This window comes from Pezoporus wallicus, unplaced genomic scaffold (genome assembly GCF_028554395.1).
Source record: "Pezoporus wallicus isolate ANWC-B61680 ecotype Strahan unplaced genomic scaffold, APGP_CSIRO_Pwel_v1 contig_8047, whole genome shotgun sequence".
Classification (NCBI taxonomy): Eukaryota; Metazoa; Chordata; class Aves; order Psittaciformes; family Psittacidae; genus Pezoporus; species Pezoporus wallicus.
The window spans coordinates 2610073-2626172 of record NW_026639548.1 but is presented as its reverse complement, the minus strand read 5'-3'; the positions used below and the strand labels follow the sequence as shown (position 1 = coordinate 2626172).

Below are 16100 nucleotides of genomic sequence, written 5' to 3'. Positions count from 1 at the left end.
AGAAAATTATCTTGTATGAATCTGTTTGTGCACTTCCTTGTTCCTCAGGTGATTTAACTGCTGAGGCTGCAGGAGGGAAACCAATCCAAGACAGCCTGATGTACAGCGGGTAAGTCCACCAATGCAACTGAAATCACTTAGCCACTGGAGCATAGTGTGCATTAGGGGCTTTTGGGTTCTGGTGGATGGGAGGGAAGATGTGGCTGGGTTAACTTTTGTTTCAGGGATAACTCACCTGCCTGGTGGTGACCATTTTCAGTTTGATCATCAGCATGTGGCACCTGAATACTAGAGAGCACGTGGGCAGTGTGACAGTCCCCCAAGCTCCTAGACTCAGCAGGGCTGGTGGCAGGAACCCAGGGAAGGGAGAAGGGCTGGTTTCCATACTCTGACAGCTGGGTATTTCTGTCATTCCTCAGGAGTTCTCTGGTGACTTCAGCAGGCTTGGAAAGCCAGGGAAGGACACCATCTCCTTCACCCCCATACAGCAGTTCTCCTAGCCCGTCCAGGTAAGACTGTTTGGTGTGACTATGCAACATTGATTAATTGAACACCCATTTACTTCCAGAAGGGGATTTTATGGATGTTAGTGGGCTGGGCAAGATCCACATCTCTCCTTTAATTAAAGGGTAACAAGAAACACCCAGAAGGAACTCCCCAGCCTTGAGCACTGATCAGTCCCAAATACAGAGCCTGTCTCTCCCTCTTCTGGCCCTAAGGAGGGGCTATGAGAGAACACAGTAGAGCAGGAGCTAACTTTGTTCCCTGTGGGGCCAGGGATTATTCTCAAGCAAAAGGTATATTATTCTCAAGCAAAAGGTATATTATTCTCAAGCAAAAGGGATTATTCTCAAGCAAAAAAATACTCCACTGGCATGTATGTATTACTGATCCCTTCTGTGCTCACCTTGCAGAGGTGGTGGGTATTCCAGCTAAAGACCCCTGTTTCTAAATTCATGCAGTGGATTAGAGCACAACCCTTTAGCTACAGTTGAAATTGCAATGGGCTTGAATTACTGGGCAAATGGAGAGGAGTGTTGCTTACCTGCCCTTGCCATGGCAGGGGGGTTGGAACTTGATGATCTTAAGGTCCTTTCCAACCCTAACTATTCTATGATTCTATGATTCTGTGACACATCTGGGCATACTTCATTGTTTGTAGTTTGCCTGAAGATCTGAAAAGCTCCTTCCATTACGTCTGTATAAAGTAATGCTGCTATATGGGCCTTGTTTGCTAACAGAGGATGCAGTAGTAGGAGTAACAAGTGGAAACAGGCATTGTCATAGGTTTAATTTCAACTTAACCAGTTGCTCTAAACCCAGCTTTGGCCTTTAAAAATGTTACAGGTGACAGCTTCCCATAAACCCAGCTTTGGCCTTTAGAAATGTCATAGGTAACATGTGCCCCCACACACCACCAGCTGCCCAGCACCACCAGTAGGTCCAGATGTATTTGTGTTCAGAAGATGTTAATGGCCTGTGGAAGGAGATCCCATTGACTCTAGAGCTTGAAGCTTTAGGCTGTGTGCTTAGTTTGCAGGGAGCTGAGGGTGTTACTTTCCATCTCATTCTTGCCTGCTGGGGAAACAGGAGAGTTTTCATCTTCCATTCTGTCAGTATGGCACCTACTGGGGGAGGACAGTTGAAGGAGATTTCACACTGGGAGCTGGATAACCCTAAAATCTTTCTTAAGAAGAAGATGTAGTCCCAGGCTATGTGCTGACACACTCGTCACATAAATGGAGCCCAGAAAATGACAAAATATAGCCTCAAAGCATAGAAATTTAAAGGAGAAGAATATAGCTCAAAGCCTTGCTGACGTGATCAGATTAATTGGCAAGCACGTACCACAGTGTGGAGTTTAATTGCATGAGGCTTCTTATGCCATCGCCTGCTAAGCTTTTTAACAGCTTATTCCTTAACTGATTCCTTTGCATTCCGAGGATCAGTCTTTACTAAAGAAAGGATTTGGCCTTGTTTCTGGACAGCAGTGAGTGGAAATTCAAGAAAGTTAACTAAAAATGCTGCCTACTTTACACTGTTCATCTCTGTCTGCACCAAACTGGCCTCATCGTATTCTATTGGATCATAAGGTGGCAAGTCAGTGCCAGCAGCTGGTTTGAATGTGTTGCTGCTCTGTCTTTTCTACTTGCTCCCAGCAGCTTCTGTAGAGCAGATGCAGCCCCTGTAGTGCTACTTCCTACCCTGTCCAGGATGTGAATAAGACATAAATAATGAAAGACTGGAGCAGTTACTCCAAATCCAGAGTGTAAAGCGTGATCTTTGATCTGTCCCCTGAAAGTGCTTTGAAGTGGTGCCACCCAGGTATGCCCTTACTCCTGACATGGGTTTCAGTGCCCTTCACTGCCGATGTCATGAGGCCCATGGATTCAGCACTTGGCTTCCTTGGCACAGAGGACTCCTGATTTTCTGTCTGTCTTCACTCACTCAGAAGCAGCAGTTCTCCCTTTCATGTGTGGCTGTAGGCTAGAAGCAATGCTGGATGCATTCCAACTAGGACAGAAAGCTATTTTAGGCTATTTTAGAGTGGCCAGCATGAGTTTTCCTCAGGATGTCACAGTATGCTCTAGAAAAGCTCTCCTTGTCCTTCACTAAGAGGATAAGGACTAGGCAGAATTAAAACATGCTGATAGTTGGGGTGTTCGGAATTTTATGGTTTTTAACACTTCCTTGTTGAAGATGTTTAGGAAGTCTAATGAAGAGAATTTCCTTGGGTGTATCCCACAGCAATGGATTTGATACCATTTTCAAAGAGCTTTTAATTACTGCCAAGTAATTAAACTCCATGTCCCAGCTTTATCTCTTGATCTTTGCAAATTTATGGCCACTCGTAGTCTTTAAGGCTTGAGGCCAGTTAGCAGGTTTAGTGTATGTCACCTCATTTGGATACTTTCTTTTGCAACTTGCACCTTGTGGAGAAACCTGCCTTCTATGAGGACTTGATAAAACTTTTGGGAAGGATCCCTTCACCTGAAAACTGCTTTTCCTCTGATGGATTTTGACCAGATGGAAAGGACAGCATCTGAAATGTGTGCTGAAAATCAGGATATGCACAAAGCTTGACATGAACTCTCCGATTTCTTAGTTAAAGCTCTGTTCACTTTGTGTCTGTCTTGACACCATGTCTTACATTGATGGAAGGCAGAGACACCAAAGCCTCACCTTTCTGCTAAGCAATCAGTCACTTTGAATGTCTTTGGTTCATTGTATGTCAATGAAGATTCAAGGCTTCCATGCTGCCTTTTAGAGGCAAATGTCAGATTGAGTCTGTTCTCTTGGTGGAAGAAGTAAGAGCAGACAAAGAGGAATATATAGAACTTAAAGACTTTGTAAAGCTCTTGAGAGAGGAATGAAGAAATTGGAATCACTTTTTGATCTGTCAGCCTTGAAAGATCGCTTCCAGTCATTTAGCTCTCTTCTGTTGGAGAAGTGTTTTCATGTGCATAATTTGGAGAGCTGCAGACACTTTCCTGCAGGTCAGCTTTGTTCAACACTGTCACTGTAAACCAGAGTGCTACTGACCCTTCCCAAAATAAGAAATTCTGGTAATGGGACAAAAAAAGTCACAAACTCTTCTCTTTTCCCTGTGCATGCATGTATGTTCTTGCTGAATTAACTGTCTCCTTTCATCTTACTCCAAGTGACAGACTGAAAAGAGTGATGCTTCCTGCTTCTCGAGCAAACCTGAGACTTGTGTCTTTGATTGACAACAGGGAAGAAACCTTCATTACCAATAAGATCTTAACGTAACTGTGCAATGTCCCTGCAATCGGTGTTGGCAGTTGTAAATAGCATCACCATAGCAATTAATCCTAGAATTCTAGAGCCTTTAAGAAAAGACTTTAGGCTGCTACTTAGTTGAATGTGGTGTTTGCATGGATTTTGTATAGCACAGGTTTGTGTATAGCATGGTACAGGCTATGAGTAACAGGGGAAACTATTTCTCACCTGGGGGAATACATATCAGATGTGAGCTGATACACTTGCTTGGATGGAACTAGAAAGTCAGAAGTTTGCATAATGGGCCATCCCATTTTGTGTGTGTGATATTCTAGCTGACACTGATGGGTACACAGATGCCAACTCCTGCCCCCCAAATTTATTCTCTCCCAAGTTGTCTTCTCTACGCAGTAGTTAACTTGCAAATACTCTATTTTCTTTGTGGCACACTGAGACTTTCATGGAGATGCCATTGCTGCAGCAGTGCCTCTGCATGAGTCGGAAGTAGCTCTTGGCAGCAAAATCTTTGCTGGTGTCCTTTGTGAGCCATGAATGTTTAGACTCTGTTCAATGATGTGCTCCTTGGCTGTGGATCTGAGCTGTTGGGAACTAGGCCAGTTGTGGCCTGAAATAACAGGGCTCCAGTTTTCCTGGAGGGAGTGGTGCGCTTGGGTGTATGTTTTAACTTCGCTCTGTGGGTGGGAATTGTGCTGGAAGAAAGGTGCGTGTTTTCAGGAGATGTGTGGAGCCACTTCCCTTTGATACGACTTTGAACCACCTCCTAGCATAAACCCACAACCCCAGCACAGCCAAGGGGATGCTCCCTGTGTACAGTTGCTCTATGAAGATAAAACCTCCAATTACCTGGTTGAAGGCCCAGCCCTTACAGAGGCTTTCTTTGTCTGTCTCCTTTCAACAGCCGGCCAGGTCAGTTTTCCAGCAGCAAGTACGGACACTCCGTGCCCATTCCAGTCCCGACACAGATCCACAACTACCGGCGGATTGAGCAGAACCTGCAGTCTCCCAATCAGTACGCCTCTCCACGGTAAGTGCTGGGGCTGGGAGGAGGGGGTAGCATCAGTGCAGGGGCTCTGGTATTACAGCATGGGGGCTGTACAACAAACTGCTTTACCGTGTCTTCTCTGTCCCTCTAAATGGGTTCGGGAGGAGCCACTTGCTGCAGGGAGCCACTATGGTGTGTGTTATGTGGTAACCTAGTTTGGGGGATTTTGTATAGTGGTGTTGAGATTCATTTGTTACCATGTACTGTAAATTTTGTCTGTGTGCATGTGTGTGAGACAGCTGCTGTCAGCTTTCAGTGTAGGCTGAGCCCCTTTGAGACTGACAGCTTTTCCCATGCCAGCTATGAGCTGAGTGTCCAAGCAGAGAATACCACCCAACTGGCAAATGTCTTTATAAAAGGAAAAAGTTGAGATAAACAACTAAAATGGATGTGGCTACAAAACTTACCTGACTTCACCTCAATTAGTTCCTGTAGCCAGTCACACCACAGATGATGTGTCGTACACGAGTTGCATATTAATGTGGTTATGCAGCCAGGAGTAATTAAACCATGAGCAATGTATGTCTGTGAGGCAGAGCATGTTTGCTGAAGGCCATCAGGAAGACTCAGATGCCAGCCTTCAGCTGTAGAGCTGTCCTGGGTTCAGTGGTGATGCCTTGTACTTCCAAGACATACAGGGCTTCTGTCTCTTCTCACACATAATTCCTGGTTCTTAGAAGTTTGAAATCTAAGTTGACAGCTGTTTGGAAGGAAACTCATGTAGGATCTTAAAGAGTTGGTACAGCAGGAGTATTCAGACAGAGGTGTCTGTGAGGTGTCATATCTTTTTTTGGATGAGTTGTTTTGGTATCTGGATTAGTTAAAGTTTAGGTTTCAGATGTAAGGTAATACTTATGTCAGCAGAAGTTTGGGCTTCAGCCAGCCTAATTCAGCATAAGGCCTATTCAAAGTAGACCCAGAAGTAGAGACACGATGTGCTGGTATTAATCAGGGATCAGCAGAGACTGTTTTGTGCCAGTGTTACTTTAATACTATTTTACGCTCACTTCTTGAGTATGTGGCAGGTTTTGTGGTGAGTTCCTTCCCGTTTCCTGTGTGCCTTGTGATTTTTACAGCACAACCAGTGGACCCTGTTAGTGTTGGAACTCTCGAAAGAGTCCTGGTTATCCATGTGACATATAAAACGAGAGCTCTGGAGAAGGTGCAGAGGGTGCACCAAGGCATGTCGTGCCTACCTCAGACCGGGTGACAGGCTGCTGAGTTCAGGTTCACAGCCTGCAGCTACCAGTCAGGGATCAAACTGTCATGTTTTGCAACTTTTAGTCACCACTGTGTAACGTTGAGATTAGCATCGTCCCTGCAGAGGAACTTGAGGAATGGACACAATCAGGATGATTCACAGCCTGCTTTTAGCATCTTCTCAACATCTCTGGTGGCATGGTTTTTTCTGCCCCCAGAAGCCATAGTTCTCTCTCGCCATCATTTCCTCTAATCAGCAAATTCAGTAGACACCCTTCAGGAATGGAAGGAGAAAACTTCATCAAGCATTCAGTGTGTGATTCCACTTTTCCATCAGGTGTATCAGATAGGCCATTACAGCCAAGTGCCTCGTTATGTTTGCCAAGTCACTTGACGTACACTCTTGGTTCTGAATTCAGCCACTGTCAGCTGACTGGCTGGTGTATGCCTGTGTAACATAGCCTGGTGGTGGATAGATACGTGGCTTGTTGAGGTGGTAATTACATGTGGTTACTTTTGGCCGCATCACCTGTCCTGCTTGTTTGCTTGCTTCCTTATCCCATCCTAGGTTGGCATTTGACATTCCACATCTTTCAGCAGCAGCAGTCACATGGTGTTTTTACCTGCAAGATCCTGATAGGTGCTATTCAGCCTTCTGGATGGCTCATATTTTAGAGGCTTAATGGAGCAGCAATTCTTTATGCCATTGAACATCCTTCTTTTCACCTTGCCAGGTGCCCATTTCCTTACTGTGTATTCATTTTGCTTCAGGGCCAGGCACTTCAGAGAGCAACCTGATTTTTTAGTGATTTTTTAGGTTAAAAATTTAAAGGATTTCCTTTTTTTCCAAGCATATGAATACAGCATGGATTCACTTGGCTGCAAAATATAGTAACATATGGAAGGGGCAGGGTCAAATCTCAGCTACTGAAATAGATATATTATTATCTATTTATTTTCTGAAATGTAGCATAAAGTAAAACCTACACCTAGAGTTAGATGTACTGATGCTTCACCAGGATAACCTTGGCACTCCTGGGTAATGTAGCTAGCCCTGCGTGCAGTGCCAAAACCTATATGTCTTTGTTCCTCCTGTTCAGATGTGCGTGGATAGCTTAATGCCGTGTCACTGGGAGGGGAGGCAGGATACCTCAGTGAGAGCATCTTTCAGTGGTTTGAGAGAGAGATTTTTCATGATATTTGTTGATTCCTGTCCAGAAAACCACCTACTGGCTGAGAGTGGTGTTCTTTTAACAGGAGAGAAATGCTTCCAAATTGAGAGTAGAATAAAGGATTTGATGGAAGTACTGTTTTCTCATAGAGAGGCAAGGTGAGGCTTCACAAGGAGTTAAAGGGGTTTGGAGCCCAGGCAGTCCTGACTGTCCAGCCCCAAAAGAGGACTACCAAAAGAAATTCCTCTGGGTAGCAGTGAGCTGTTTCAGATCTGACAGTCACACATGGCTCTGTTTTGCTCTGTAACTTCTGATTTGAGTCAAGCTGTGTTGCAGAGAGTGCCTTTGGCACAGCTTACCTCTGCATCCTACAGCCTTCACTCACAGAGCTTTCTACCTAACAGGCTGTTATGACAAAAGGGCAAGTGGCTCAGCAGAGGAGGGAGACTTGAATAAAGCCCTCTCAGGGTATTCTGAAGAGATTGCCTAAAATAAACATCTGGATGTGGCAAGATAGGAAATGTGTTGTGTTCAGGATTGATGTAGAAACTTGAAAGCATCTAAAAAGTGACTGAAAAATTGCAGGCTTTCCTGTACAGCTAAATTAATCTCATTCTTTCTTCTCATTCAGTCCATCTTGTTTAGATTGAAACTCTCAAGAGCAAGGATTATCATCTAGATCTGTACTGGTGTAGCTCTGGGACAGTGGGATTTTCATCCAGGATAAACAGTCATGAAGCTCTGCCTTCTGTGGAAGTAGCTCTGTGTGTGTGTCTGTGGTACTTTTCTTACTCTTCTCACTGGCATCTGGAGTAACCTGTGTTCTGCTGTTGTTTCCTATAAGGTCTGGTACGGTCCGGAGGTCTAGCAGTACAAGTCCTCTTGGTTTTCCTAAAACTGGTGCTTCCCCTCCTTATCCTGGAGAGCATGGATCCATGCCCAGCACTAGAAAGCTCTCCTTTGGCGGTGCCAAGCCATTTATGCCATCACCGCAAGGTAAGATGTTAACTGACATGTTGCTGCTCTAATAAAATCATGTGCCCCTTTCCTGTAGCTGCCAGGTAATAGGGAATTCAGGTGGTTGTGTTCTCCCATGGCTCTTCTCAACAGATTATTTGACAAGTGTTTTGGCCTCAGTAAACTGGAGAGGAAGATCCCTCTTAGCCCCAGGAGAGGCCAGCTTTGTTTTTGTGTCTGCATCAAACATTTTGCTGCCCTCTAAAGAGGGCATCTGTAAGTGCAAAGTGTCTTTTTACTGGCTTGGGATGGGGAGAGGAAAATAATATAAGGCAATTGTTGTCAGAGCAAAATCCTGAGCAGCTTTGGAAGTGCTGTTCAGACTGAAGAGTAGTGTCTGAATATCCAGTAGCCTGATGCAGATGCAAACAAGCAACTCATGTGGAAAGGGATAAGAAAAACCCCAGTGTGAAACTGATGCAATTTGTTGGCTTTAATAAAGGCACAGACTGTGATGTAACGAGCTGCTCTATATCCCTGCTGTTTCCAATCCTATATTTATTAGTCTCTGATGGTGGAGAAACGCAGAATATTCATATTCTATTCCTCTGAATTAATACCACTGCAAAGTCAGACTAAAATATACTGAACTAATACCAGACGGAGGGGGTTTTTCCTCCTTTTACAGAGTTGTTGACCTTTTCACTAGGCAGCTAGGGCTGAGAAGATGGAAAAGATTACTAGCATCTTTCTGTAAAACAGGTGGTGCACAGTGTTGTCATTGCCTACGGAAACGTAATACTGAATAAACTTCTTTTTCTCATTGTGTTCTCTCAAAGTTGGAACAATCCCAGAGCAGCCCAGCCAGACTATTATCCCGTCTTCTCTTGGAGCAGATGTGAGAAGCCGGATTCCTGTTGCTGGTGCGTTCATTAGTCCTTATCTTCCTTCATTATGCCTATGGATAAGGCCAGAACCATAGTCTCAGGGCACTCAAGGTTGCATATGTTCCTTTGGCAGCTTCTCTTGATGCTTGGCCAGCCAGGATTTCTGTGTGCTGGTAGGTGTTGGGGTTGATCCATTCGCATCCCATCATAGAATCAAAGAACAGTTAGAGTTGGAAGGGACCTTAAGATCATCTAGTTTCAACCCCCCTGCCATGACAGTGTCTTCCAGTGCTTCACAGACCCTGAGTGCCAAAAACTTGAATTCGAGACTTTAAAGTCAATGGATTGAATGAAGAAAAAGCATCTCAAAAACCCCAACAGCTCCTCTGCCAAGTGACCTGCTTGATGTGCAGTTACCTTGCTGCTGAGCAATGACAGTTAGGGTCCGTTTCTCTTTAAGGGCTCCAGTGAAGGAGAGAAGCTATACCTTTATTTCCCTGCTCATGTCTCTTCCTCCTTTAGAGTCAAAAGCTGATCAGGCCTAGCAGTTTTGTGACACTGATCAGAGTGCCATCCTTAGCCACCCACTGAAGGTTTTGGTCTGTAGATGTTTGAGCTTGATGTAGGTGTTTGAGTTTGAGATGTTTGAACCCTCGTCTTGGGATCAGACATTTCATGTTAGAACCAGAAAATGATGTGGTTTGTTACTTTGGGTCCTCTAGGTTCCTCAGCACCTGAACACTCTTCTCGAGGGATGGGCTCCCGGCTCCACAGTGCTCCCAACCTGTCGGATTTGCATTCCTGCAGGCAGAAGATAACCAAGCAGCACTCTGATCCTCTTGTTGCTCACTTCGGTCATACCCCAGTCAGCCAGCCTCTGCAGATTCATGGCTTGCAGCACTGCCGGCAGCTCAGATCCTCACCAAAGCTGTCTGAGTTCATGCAGAGAAGCCCTTTGCCAACTATAGTGGGCTCCCCTACAAAGGTATGTCAAGGAGGCTGCTTTTGGGTTTCTCACAGCTTGATCTTCTTGGGCTAGTTGGGGATGAACTGCTGCTGGGATAACTGACCTGGATTTATCACTGCTTGTTCACTTTCCTTCAAGGGCTATTTAGTGATCTGTGTCCTGGTTCTTAGCAGCAGCAGTGTTCACTCTGAGCAGAGGCCAGGGTTTCAAACAGGCAGGAAAAGGAGCTGCCCAGATTAGGCAGAAGCGTATTAGTGAGCTGCAGTGCCTGGGCTGGTTCGCACACAGCGACTCAGCTGGTGATGCAAGTGTGTGTCCAGGAGGAATCCCCAGCAGAGATGGGGGAGCAGGTGACAACCTAGTGTCCAGTGCAAAGCTGGGACAGCCTTTTCTCTGCTTATGTTAGGCTGCTGCAAGTTTTCAGCAGTTTGTTGTCCTTTCACTTTAGTCTTTCTGGGACTGGGGATAAGTAACAGTGTGGGGTGGGATTTCCACCTCCTTAGGTTGTTAAGTATATGGTTTAATTTTGATGAATAGTGGGGGATGAGGGAAACCTTCCTCCTTTGTTTTAAAGGTGGGTCTCTGTTTCTCCTCTTCTTCTCAGGCCGTGTCCCCGTTTGAGTTTCCCAAAACCCCCAGTTCCCAGAATCTCCTCACCCTCTTGGCCCACCAGGGGGTCATGGTGACTCCGACACGGAATAAGACCTTGCCAGATCTGAAGGAGATGGGTCATTTCCACTGCCAGCAGACTGGTTTGGGATTGAGGCCTGTGGAGGAGATCAAGGGCAGGTGAGCTATAGTCTTCTTTATTCAGTGGTGCTTCATTCCCTAATACAGGACAGATGGGGCAGATTTCAAACCCCATCTAACACTAAAGTTGCAGGGTTTCAAGTGGGGATGCAGGATTTTGTTACTAGACCAGACTCCCTGCAATTATGCAGGTGTGTGCCTTGCTCCTTCATGGATGAGAGGGTGTTATGGGTGTTCCTTGTCCATCAAACAGTGAGCAGAGCACAGGGCTTCAGACCAGAGATGTGTTTGAAAGCCGTGGGCAGAATGTCATCAGTATTGCAGGATACAAAGTCACTCAGGTGTTGGTGTTAATGCAGCTTTCTCCAGTAACCTGGAGGAGTCCTCTGATGCTAATTTCTGTATCTTCCATCAAAGAAAACTTGTGTTGTAATAATGCTTTAGTCAGTACTTGCATTACTGCAGTTAGTCACAGTAGTTGCTTGCTTTCTACAAGTAGCAGGAGGTGCTTCAGGTGCTCTGTTGAAAGAGGAAGAATGGTTATTTCAGCTCCAGACTATTCACTGTGTAGTGTTAAGTGGTTGTGGGCCAGGAATGGCAAAAACTGGAGAGGAAGGTACCCAAAACATTGCACCTCTTGACTTTCTGCGTCATGTTGTATATCCTCTTTTTAGATCTCTGAGCACAGGCAGGCTCACTGACCTGCTTCTGAAGGCAGCCTTTGGGGCACAGATCTCAGAAGCTGGCAGCAATGACAGCCTGAACAATGAGAAGCCAATGGAAATTGCAGGTAGGTGGGGAGGCCAGGCAGATCTGGCTGGATATCCTGGGTTGGGGTGAACAGTTTGCCTACATGCTTCCTACAAATGGGAGTCTCCTTTTCTGATGGCTTTTGGCAAAGGAAGTGGCTGCAGTGTGTGAGGAGTGTAATGATGTTTGCTTTCTTCTTTGGAGCTCTCGAAGGGCTGTGGGCTACGTGTGCTGTGTAATTGTTGGCTAGTGGTGTGATTTTTGTAGGCAGGGCTTCCTCTTTGGCCCCTTCTGAATGCGATAACGTGTGGAAGTGGGGACTTTCTGCCAGGCAGCTCGAGTATGAATGGTAGCTCTGCAAGGGTGGGTCTTCCTGGGCTTGCAGGTTGGGAAGTGAGGAGGGAAGAACAGCTGCAGCAGTGCCGTGATGCTGCCAGGCTCGTGTCCTGTAGTCAGTGCCAGCCTGTCCTGTTGTGTTTGTGAGGGATGATGCCTCCAAAGGGAGCGCTGGCCTCTGCTGGTAACCACTGTGTCCCAAGAGAGTCTGCAGGAGCACAGAACCGCTGGGTGAGGCACACCATGCTCTTGAGTAACTTTCCTGTAATGCCAGTCTGCACCTTTCAACTGTCTCCCCAGCTCCCTCAGGTGCTTACGGAGGGACCCTGCACTCTGGTGCCCGGGCTGGGGGCTCTGCCAGCCCATCCCCAGTGATTTTTACTGTTGGATCCCCTCCCAGTGGAACAACCCCCCCACAGACCACGAGGACCAGGATGTTTTCAGGTAAAGGGCTGATTCCTACCTGCCTGTTCCAGTGGGAATGCCGGGGGCAGAGCAATGTGTTGAATTCCTTGGTGCTGAACACTGGTGGTGGTAGAGGGCTGCGCAGAGCAGTCTGTGGAGCTTAGCTGGTCTAAATGCCTTTGAGGTTCTCGTGCTGGCTCTTGCCATCCACAGTTACTGGTGGTGACTGTTTGCACTGGCAAAAGGACTAATGCCAGATAGTGGTTTTCCAGTAGTGGAAGAGACAGACAAACTCTTGTGTTACTTCCTTGCTCTCTGCTTCAGGAACGATGCTGCAGCTGTTCATAGACCCAGTGTTGCTGATAGGTCAATAGATGTAAAGTCTGTGTTGTGTTCTGATCGTTTTGGATGAGCTATGAATAAAAAGTGTGACCATCTGTGCCGAGCAGCTTCAGTGCACAAGTACTGTTAGGAAAGGGCCAGTATGGCTCTGTATGTACGGTTACTAGTGGTGTTAACTTATGCTCTGAGCTGCCTGAGTAGGAAACTGGGAAATGCACTCCTGCTTGACAGATACTTCTTTTAAGACAATAAGTGCTCTGGCCTCATCAGCCAGCAGCTGAGGCTGTGGCAATTGGCCTTTTTGGGCTCGTGTGTCTGGCAGCTGGAGTCTGTGTTCAGTGTAAGAAAATATCTGGACACTTTTATTTGCATTTTTGGCTTCTTTGAGTTCTTGTCTTGGCTGTTCCTCATCTGAATGTTGTTGACTCTGTTGTTGCTAATTACTGCACGGAAGGTTTGGATGTAACCACAATAAGCTGCTTGACTGGGATGGGGGTACACATGGGCTCAGTTCCTGGGTATAGCTTGCATTTCCATCATAACTAAAGCCACTCACATCCTTGATTGTCTGGAAAGTTGGGACCATAATCCTTTCTTTGTCTCGTCTATTTAGAGGGTAAGCTCTGTAGGGCAGACACTCTTCCAAAGTGTCTGATGGGCCTGTAGCACAATGGGGTTACTATCCTGGCTGCAGCCTCTAGCTACTACTGCAGTGTTATGAATAGAGAATTCAGACTTCCTGTATTGATTTTGTAGGGTTAATAGCAATTTGGAAGCAGATCCAAGCACCAGTTTTTCACAGGTTGATATTTAGATGCTTAAGGGTCTGCCAAACAGCCAAGATCTCAGATTAGATGCCTGAAAGAGATGGCTGTTGAATAGTGAACCTACAATACATACACAGCATTAGATCAAGGCAGTCAAAGCAATGCTGCTTGATACTTCGTTTATTAGGTCTGTGAGTAACTCCTTATGTTATAGTTAATGCACAAAGTTAATGGTGAAAAGGAGAGCTTTGCAAGCTGAAACTCTGCACCCCGAGTGCTTGGACAAGCCATGAGTAAGATCTCTTGATGGATACAAAGGCAGAGCCTTTTTATGAGTCATCAGACCAACTTCTGCAAACAGCCTCTCGGAATTACAGGGTGTCCAGAATGTGATGTTGTTGGTCCTTCCCTCTCTCTGAAAGATCTGGCAATGCTCTGCCAGTCTTTTATGATCCACTTAGTTTTGAAGCACAGCTGCCAACAGGGAGGAGAGGGGACTGTGGCTCTCTGCAGATCAGTTGCACATTATTATATCACTGAACCTTCTGAAGGCTGGGTAGGGCAGCAAATTGAATTCTTGGGTAGAAGAGAAACATCTCCCTCCAAAGGATCAGTGACAGTGGAGAATATTGCCTTGGTAGAATTAGCAGAGTATAGTAGCTGATATTGGCATCCCCCTGTGAGACAGAACATAACTCTCTGTGTCAGTGGATATAAAACCCTCTGGAGTGGTGAATGTACTGTGAATACCCTGAGACAAACTCCTTTTGAAGTATCCATCTTTTATATGCAGTGCGCTCCTAGGGTGGACTCAGTGGTCAAGAAGGGGAAAAGATGATGATGAGGGGATTGTCTGATGGACACCATACGTACTGGTTGTCCTGAATCCTGAGGTTAGGGTCCTGACTCAGCTGAAGTCATTTATTCTCTGCCAGCCTCCTATTTGTAAAGAGGGGGAAGCAGAAATGCAGGGCATGTAATGGAAAGCTCTCCTGGTTTATATCTAAGGGGTTGATGTTTTAAAACCATAGTAAAACCCTCACTTACGAGAGGTGCTCATTCAGTGATAGGGAGCCGGGGTTCAAACCATGCTGATCCTTGGCTGGGAACTTGGCTGTGGTGGTATGTCATAAAAATCAGCTCAGGAAATCACTGCAGGATTCAGAAAGAGTTTGGGTAAAAAAAGAAAGAATTGTCCCCATAACCAACAGCCACTGTGGAAGGTGTGTTAAATCTGCTTGAGCTCCTAAGCTGGTCTACCCAAGTCACTAAGGAGCTTAGGTTGGGGAGTGGTTACTCTGCATCAAGAGTTGTTGCGTCCTCCTCCAAAGTACCTGTTGCTCGCTCCTATTGGATCCAGGATCCTGGATCCTACAGGACTGTCCCCTCTGCTGACCTACTGTTAATACTTTCAGTAATCCCTTTGCCTGTTTTTCTTCCCAGTGGGGTCTTCCAGCTCTCTCAGTTCTGGAGGCTCATTCACCGGCAGGCACTTGGCAGTGGGAACCGGTGGGGATGCTGCGGAAGGCCCCTCAAGTCTCCGGTACACTTTTGCTGATCCCATCACCGCCAACCTGGAAGGGGCTGTTACATTTGAGGCACCAGAGCTGCCCGAAGAGACGCTCATGGAGGTGGGTACATCCTGGGCAAAGGATGGAGGAGTGAAAGGAAAGCACATCCAGAGGTCAGATAACTCCATGTTTACAGCCAAGGGGTTTGCTTCCCAAGATGGAGCATTGTGGTTTCAAAGACAGTAAGGCCAGTGAAGTGCTCAGAAAAGCCAGGGCATGTTTGGCACTGTTCGGTGACTTTTGAGTCTGCTGCCAAGCTGTTTAATCCATGACCAGGGTTAAAAGTCACCATTTCCAAAGCTGAAATTGCAGGTTGGAAACATCTGGTGCATCCTGTATGAGCAGCTTCTGAAGAAAACCTGGCTAATTTGGGCTTTTTCCCTTATAAAAGGCATGACATAGTGGACTTGAGAGCGTGAGTAGCTCAGTGTATATCATACACTGCCTCCCACATGCACCTGGGGAGTCAGACAGTGATACAGCCTCAGCTGAGAGAGTCTGAACTAGAGTAAACCTGACACTTGTGGTACTGATGGGGTTGGGGGGACACCATGTTCTGCACTAGAACAGCTGAATCGGATTGTGGAGCTGAAAAGCTGCCAGGCTCCCCTTCTCTGCAGGCTGAAGCAAAGCAAATGCTTTTGTAGCTGAGATAAATTTGAAATGTAGGTCAGGCTGCCCATTCGCAGCAGAGGTGGGAGGAAGATTCAGGCACATTTTTAGCTCTACTTGTGATGCCTCCTTGGGCTGCCTGCAACTGGGGAAGGCTCTTTGTATCTGCATTTTGCTGGTGTTGCTAAACCCCCCTAGATAGTCACAGAGAAACGCATACATAAGGATGTGGGTTTGCTCTTATACTTCAGGTTTTATTTAGATCTTTTTTGTTGTTGTTAATTATGCATTGAATTGCATCGTTTGCTTAATTACCTGCAAAGCCAAAGGGCTAGGATTTTCAGCATTGGTGTGATCACAATAGCAGTGAGTTTGAGTGAGCATCCTACCTGTGTGAGGTCCCAGAAGTATGGGCCCCTGCCAGCTGCCACCACTGTGGACACTGGACTGAAGTGTCATAAGGGAGTATCAACTTGATCTTGTTAACAGCACTCAGCTTCTGTCTGTAATGAGTCATTTGTGTTCAGCCATCATTCCTGCTGAGCACAGGAATCCATTTGCATATCACAAAACTTTTACA

General features: G+C 46.1%; 1 protein-coding gene across 9 annotated transcripts in view; it reads left to right on the top strand.

Annotated features, from left to right (window-relative positions):
* Positions 1-16100, top strand: part of ULK1 (unc-51 like autophagy activating kinase 1) — an 80410-nt gene that overhangs the window by 55102 nt on the left and 9208 nt on the right. For 8 of the 9 annotated variants that reach the window (XM_057414982.1, XM_057414980.1, XM_057414979.1 and 5 more), the window contains 10 exons: positions 49-109; positions 420-509; positions 4661-4786; positions 8021-8172; positions 8973-9056; positions 9743-10005; positions 10592-10776; positions 11412-11527; positions 12124-12267; positions 14781-14968. In XM_057414982.1, coding sequence (XP_057270965.1) covers positions 49-109; positions 420-509; positions 4661-4786; positions 8021-8172; positions 8973-9056; positions 9743-10005; positions 10592-10776; positions 11412-11527; positions 12124-12267; positions 14781-14968 — 1409 coding nt within the window. The remainder of the gene's footprint in view (positions 1-48; positions 110-419; positions 510-4660; positions 4787-8020; positions 8173-8972; positions 9057-9742; positions 10006-10591; positions 10777-11411; positions 11528-12123; positions 12268-14780; positions 14969-16100) is intronic. The other variant, XM_057414981.1, reaches the window with a different exon arrangement.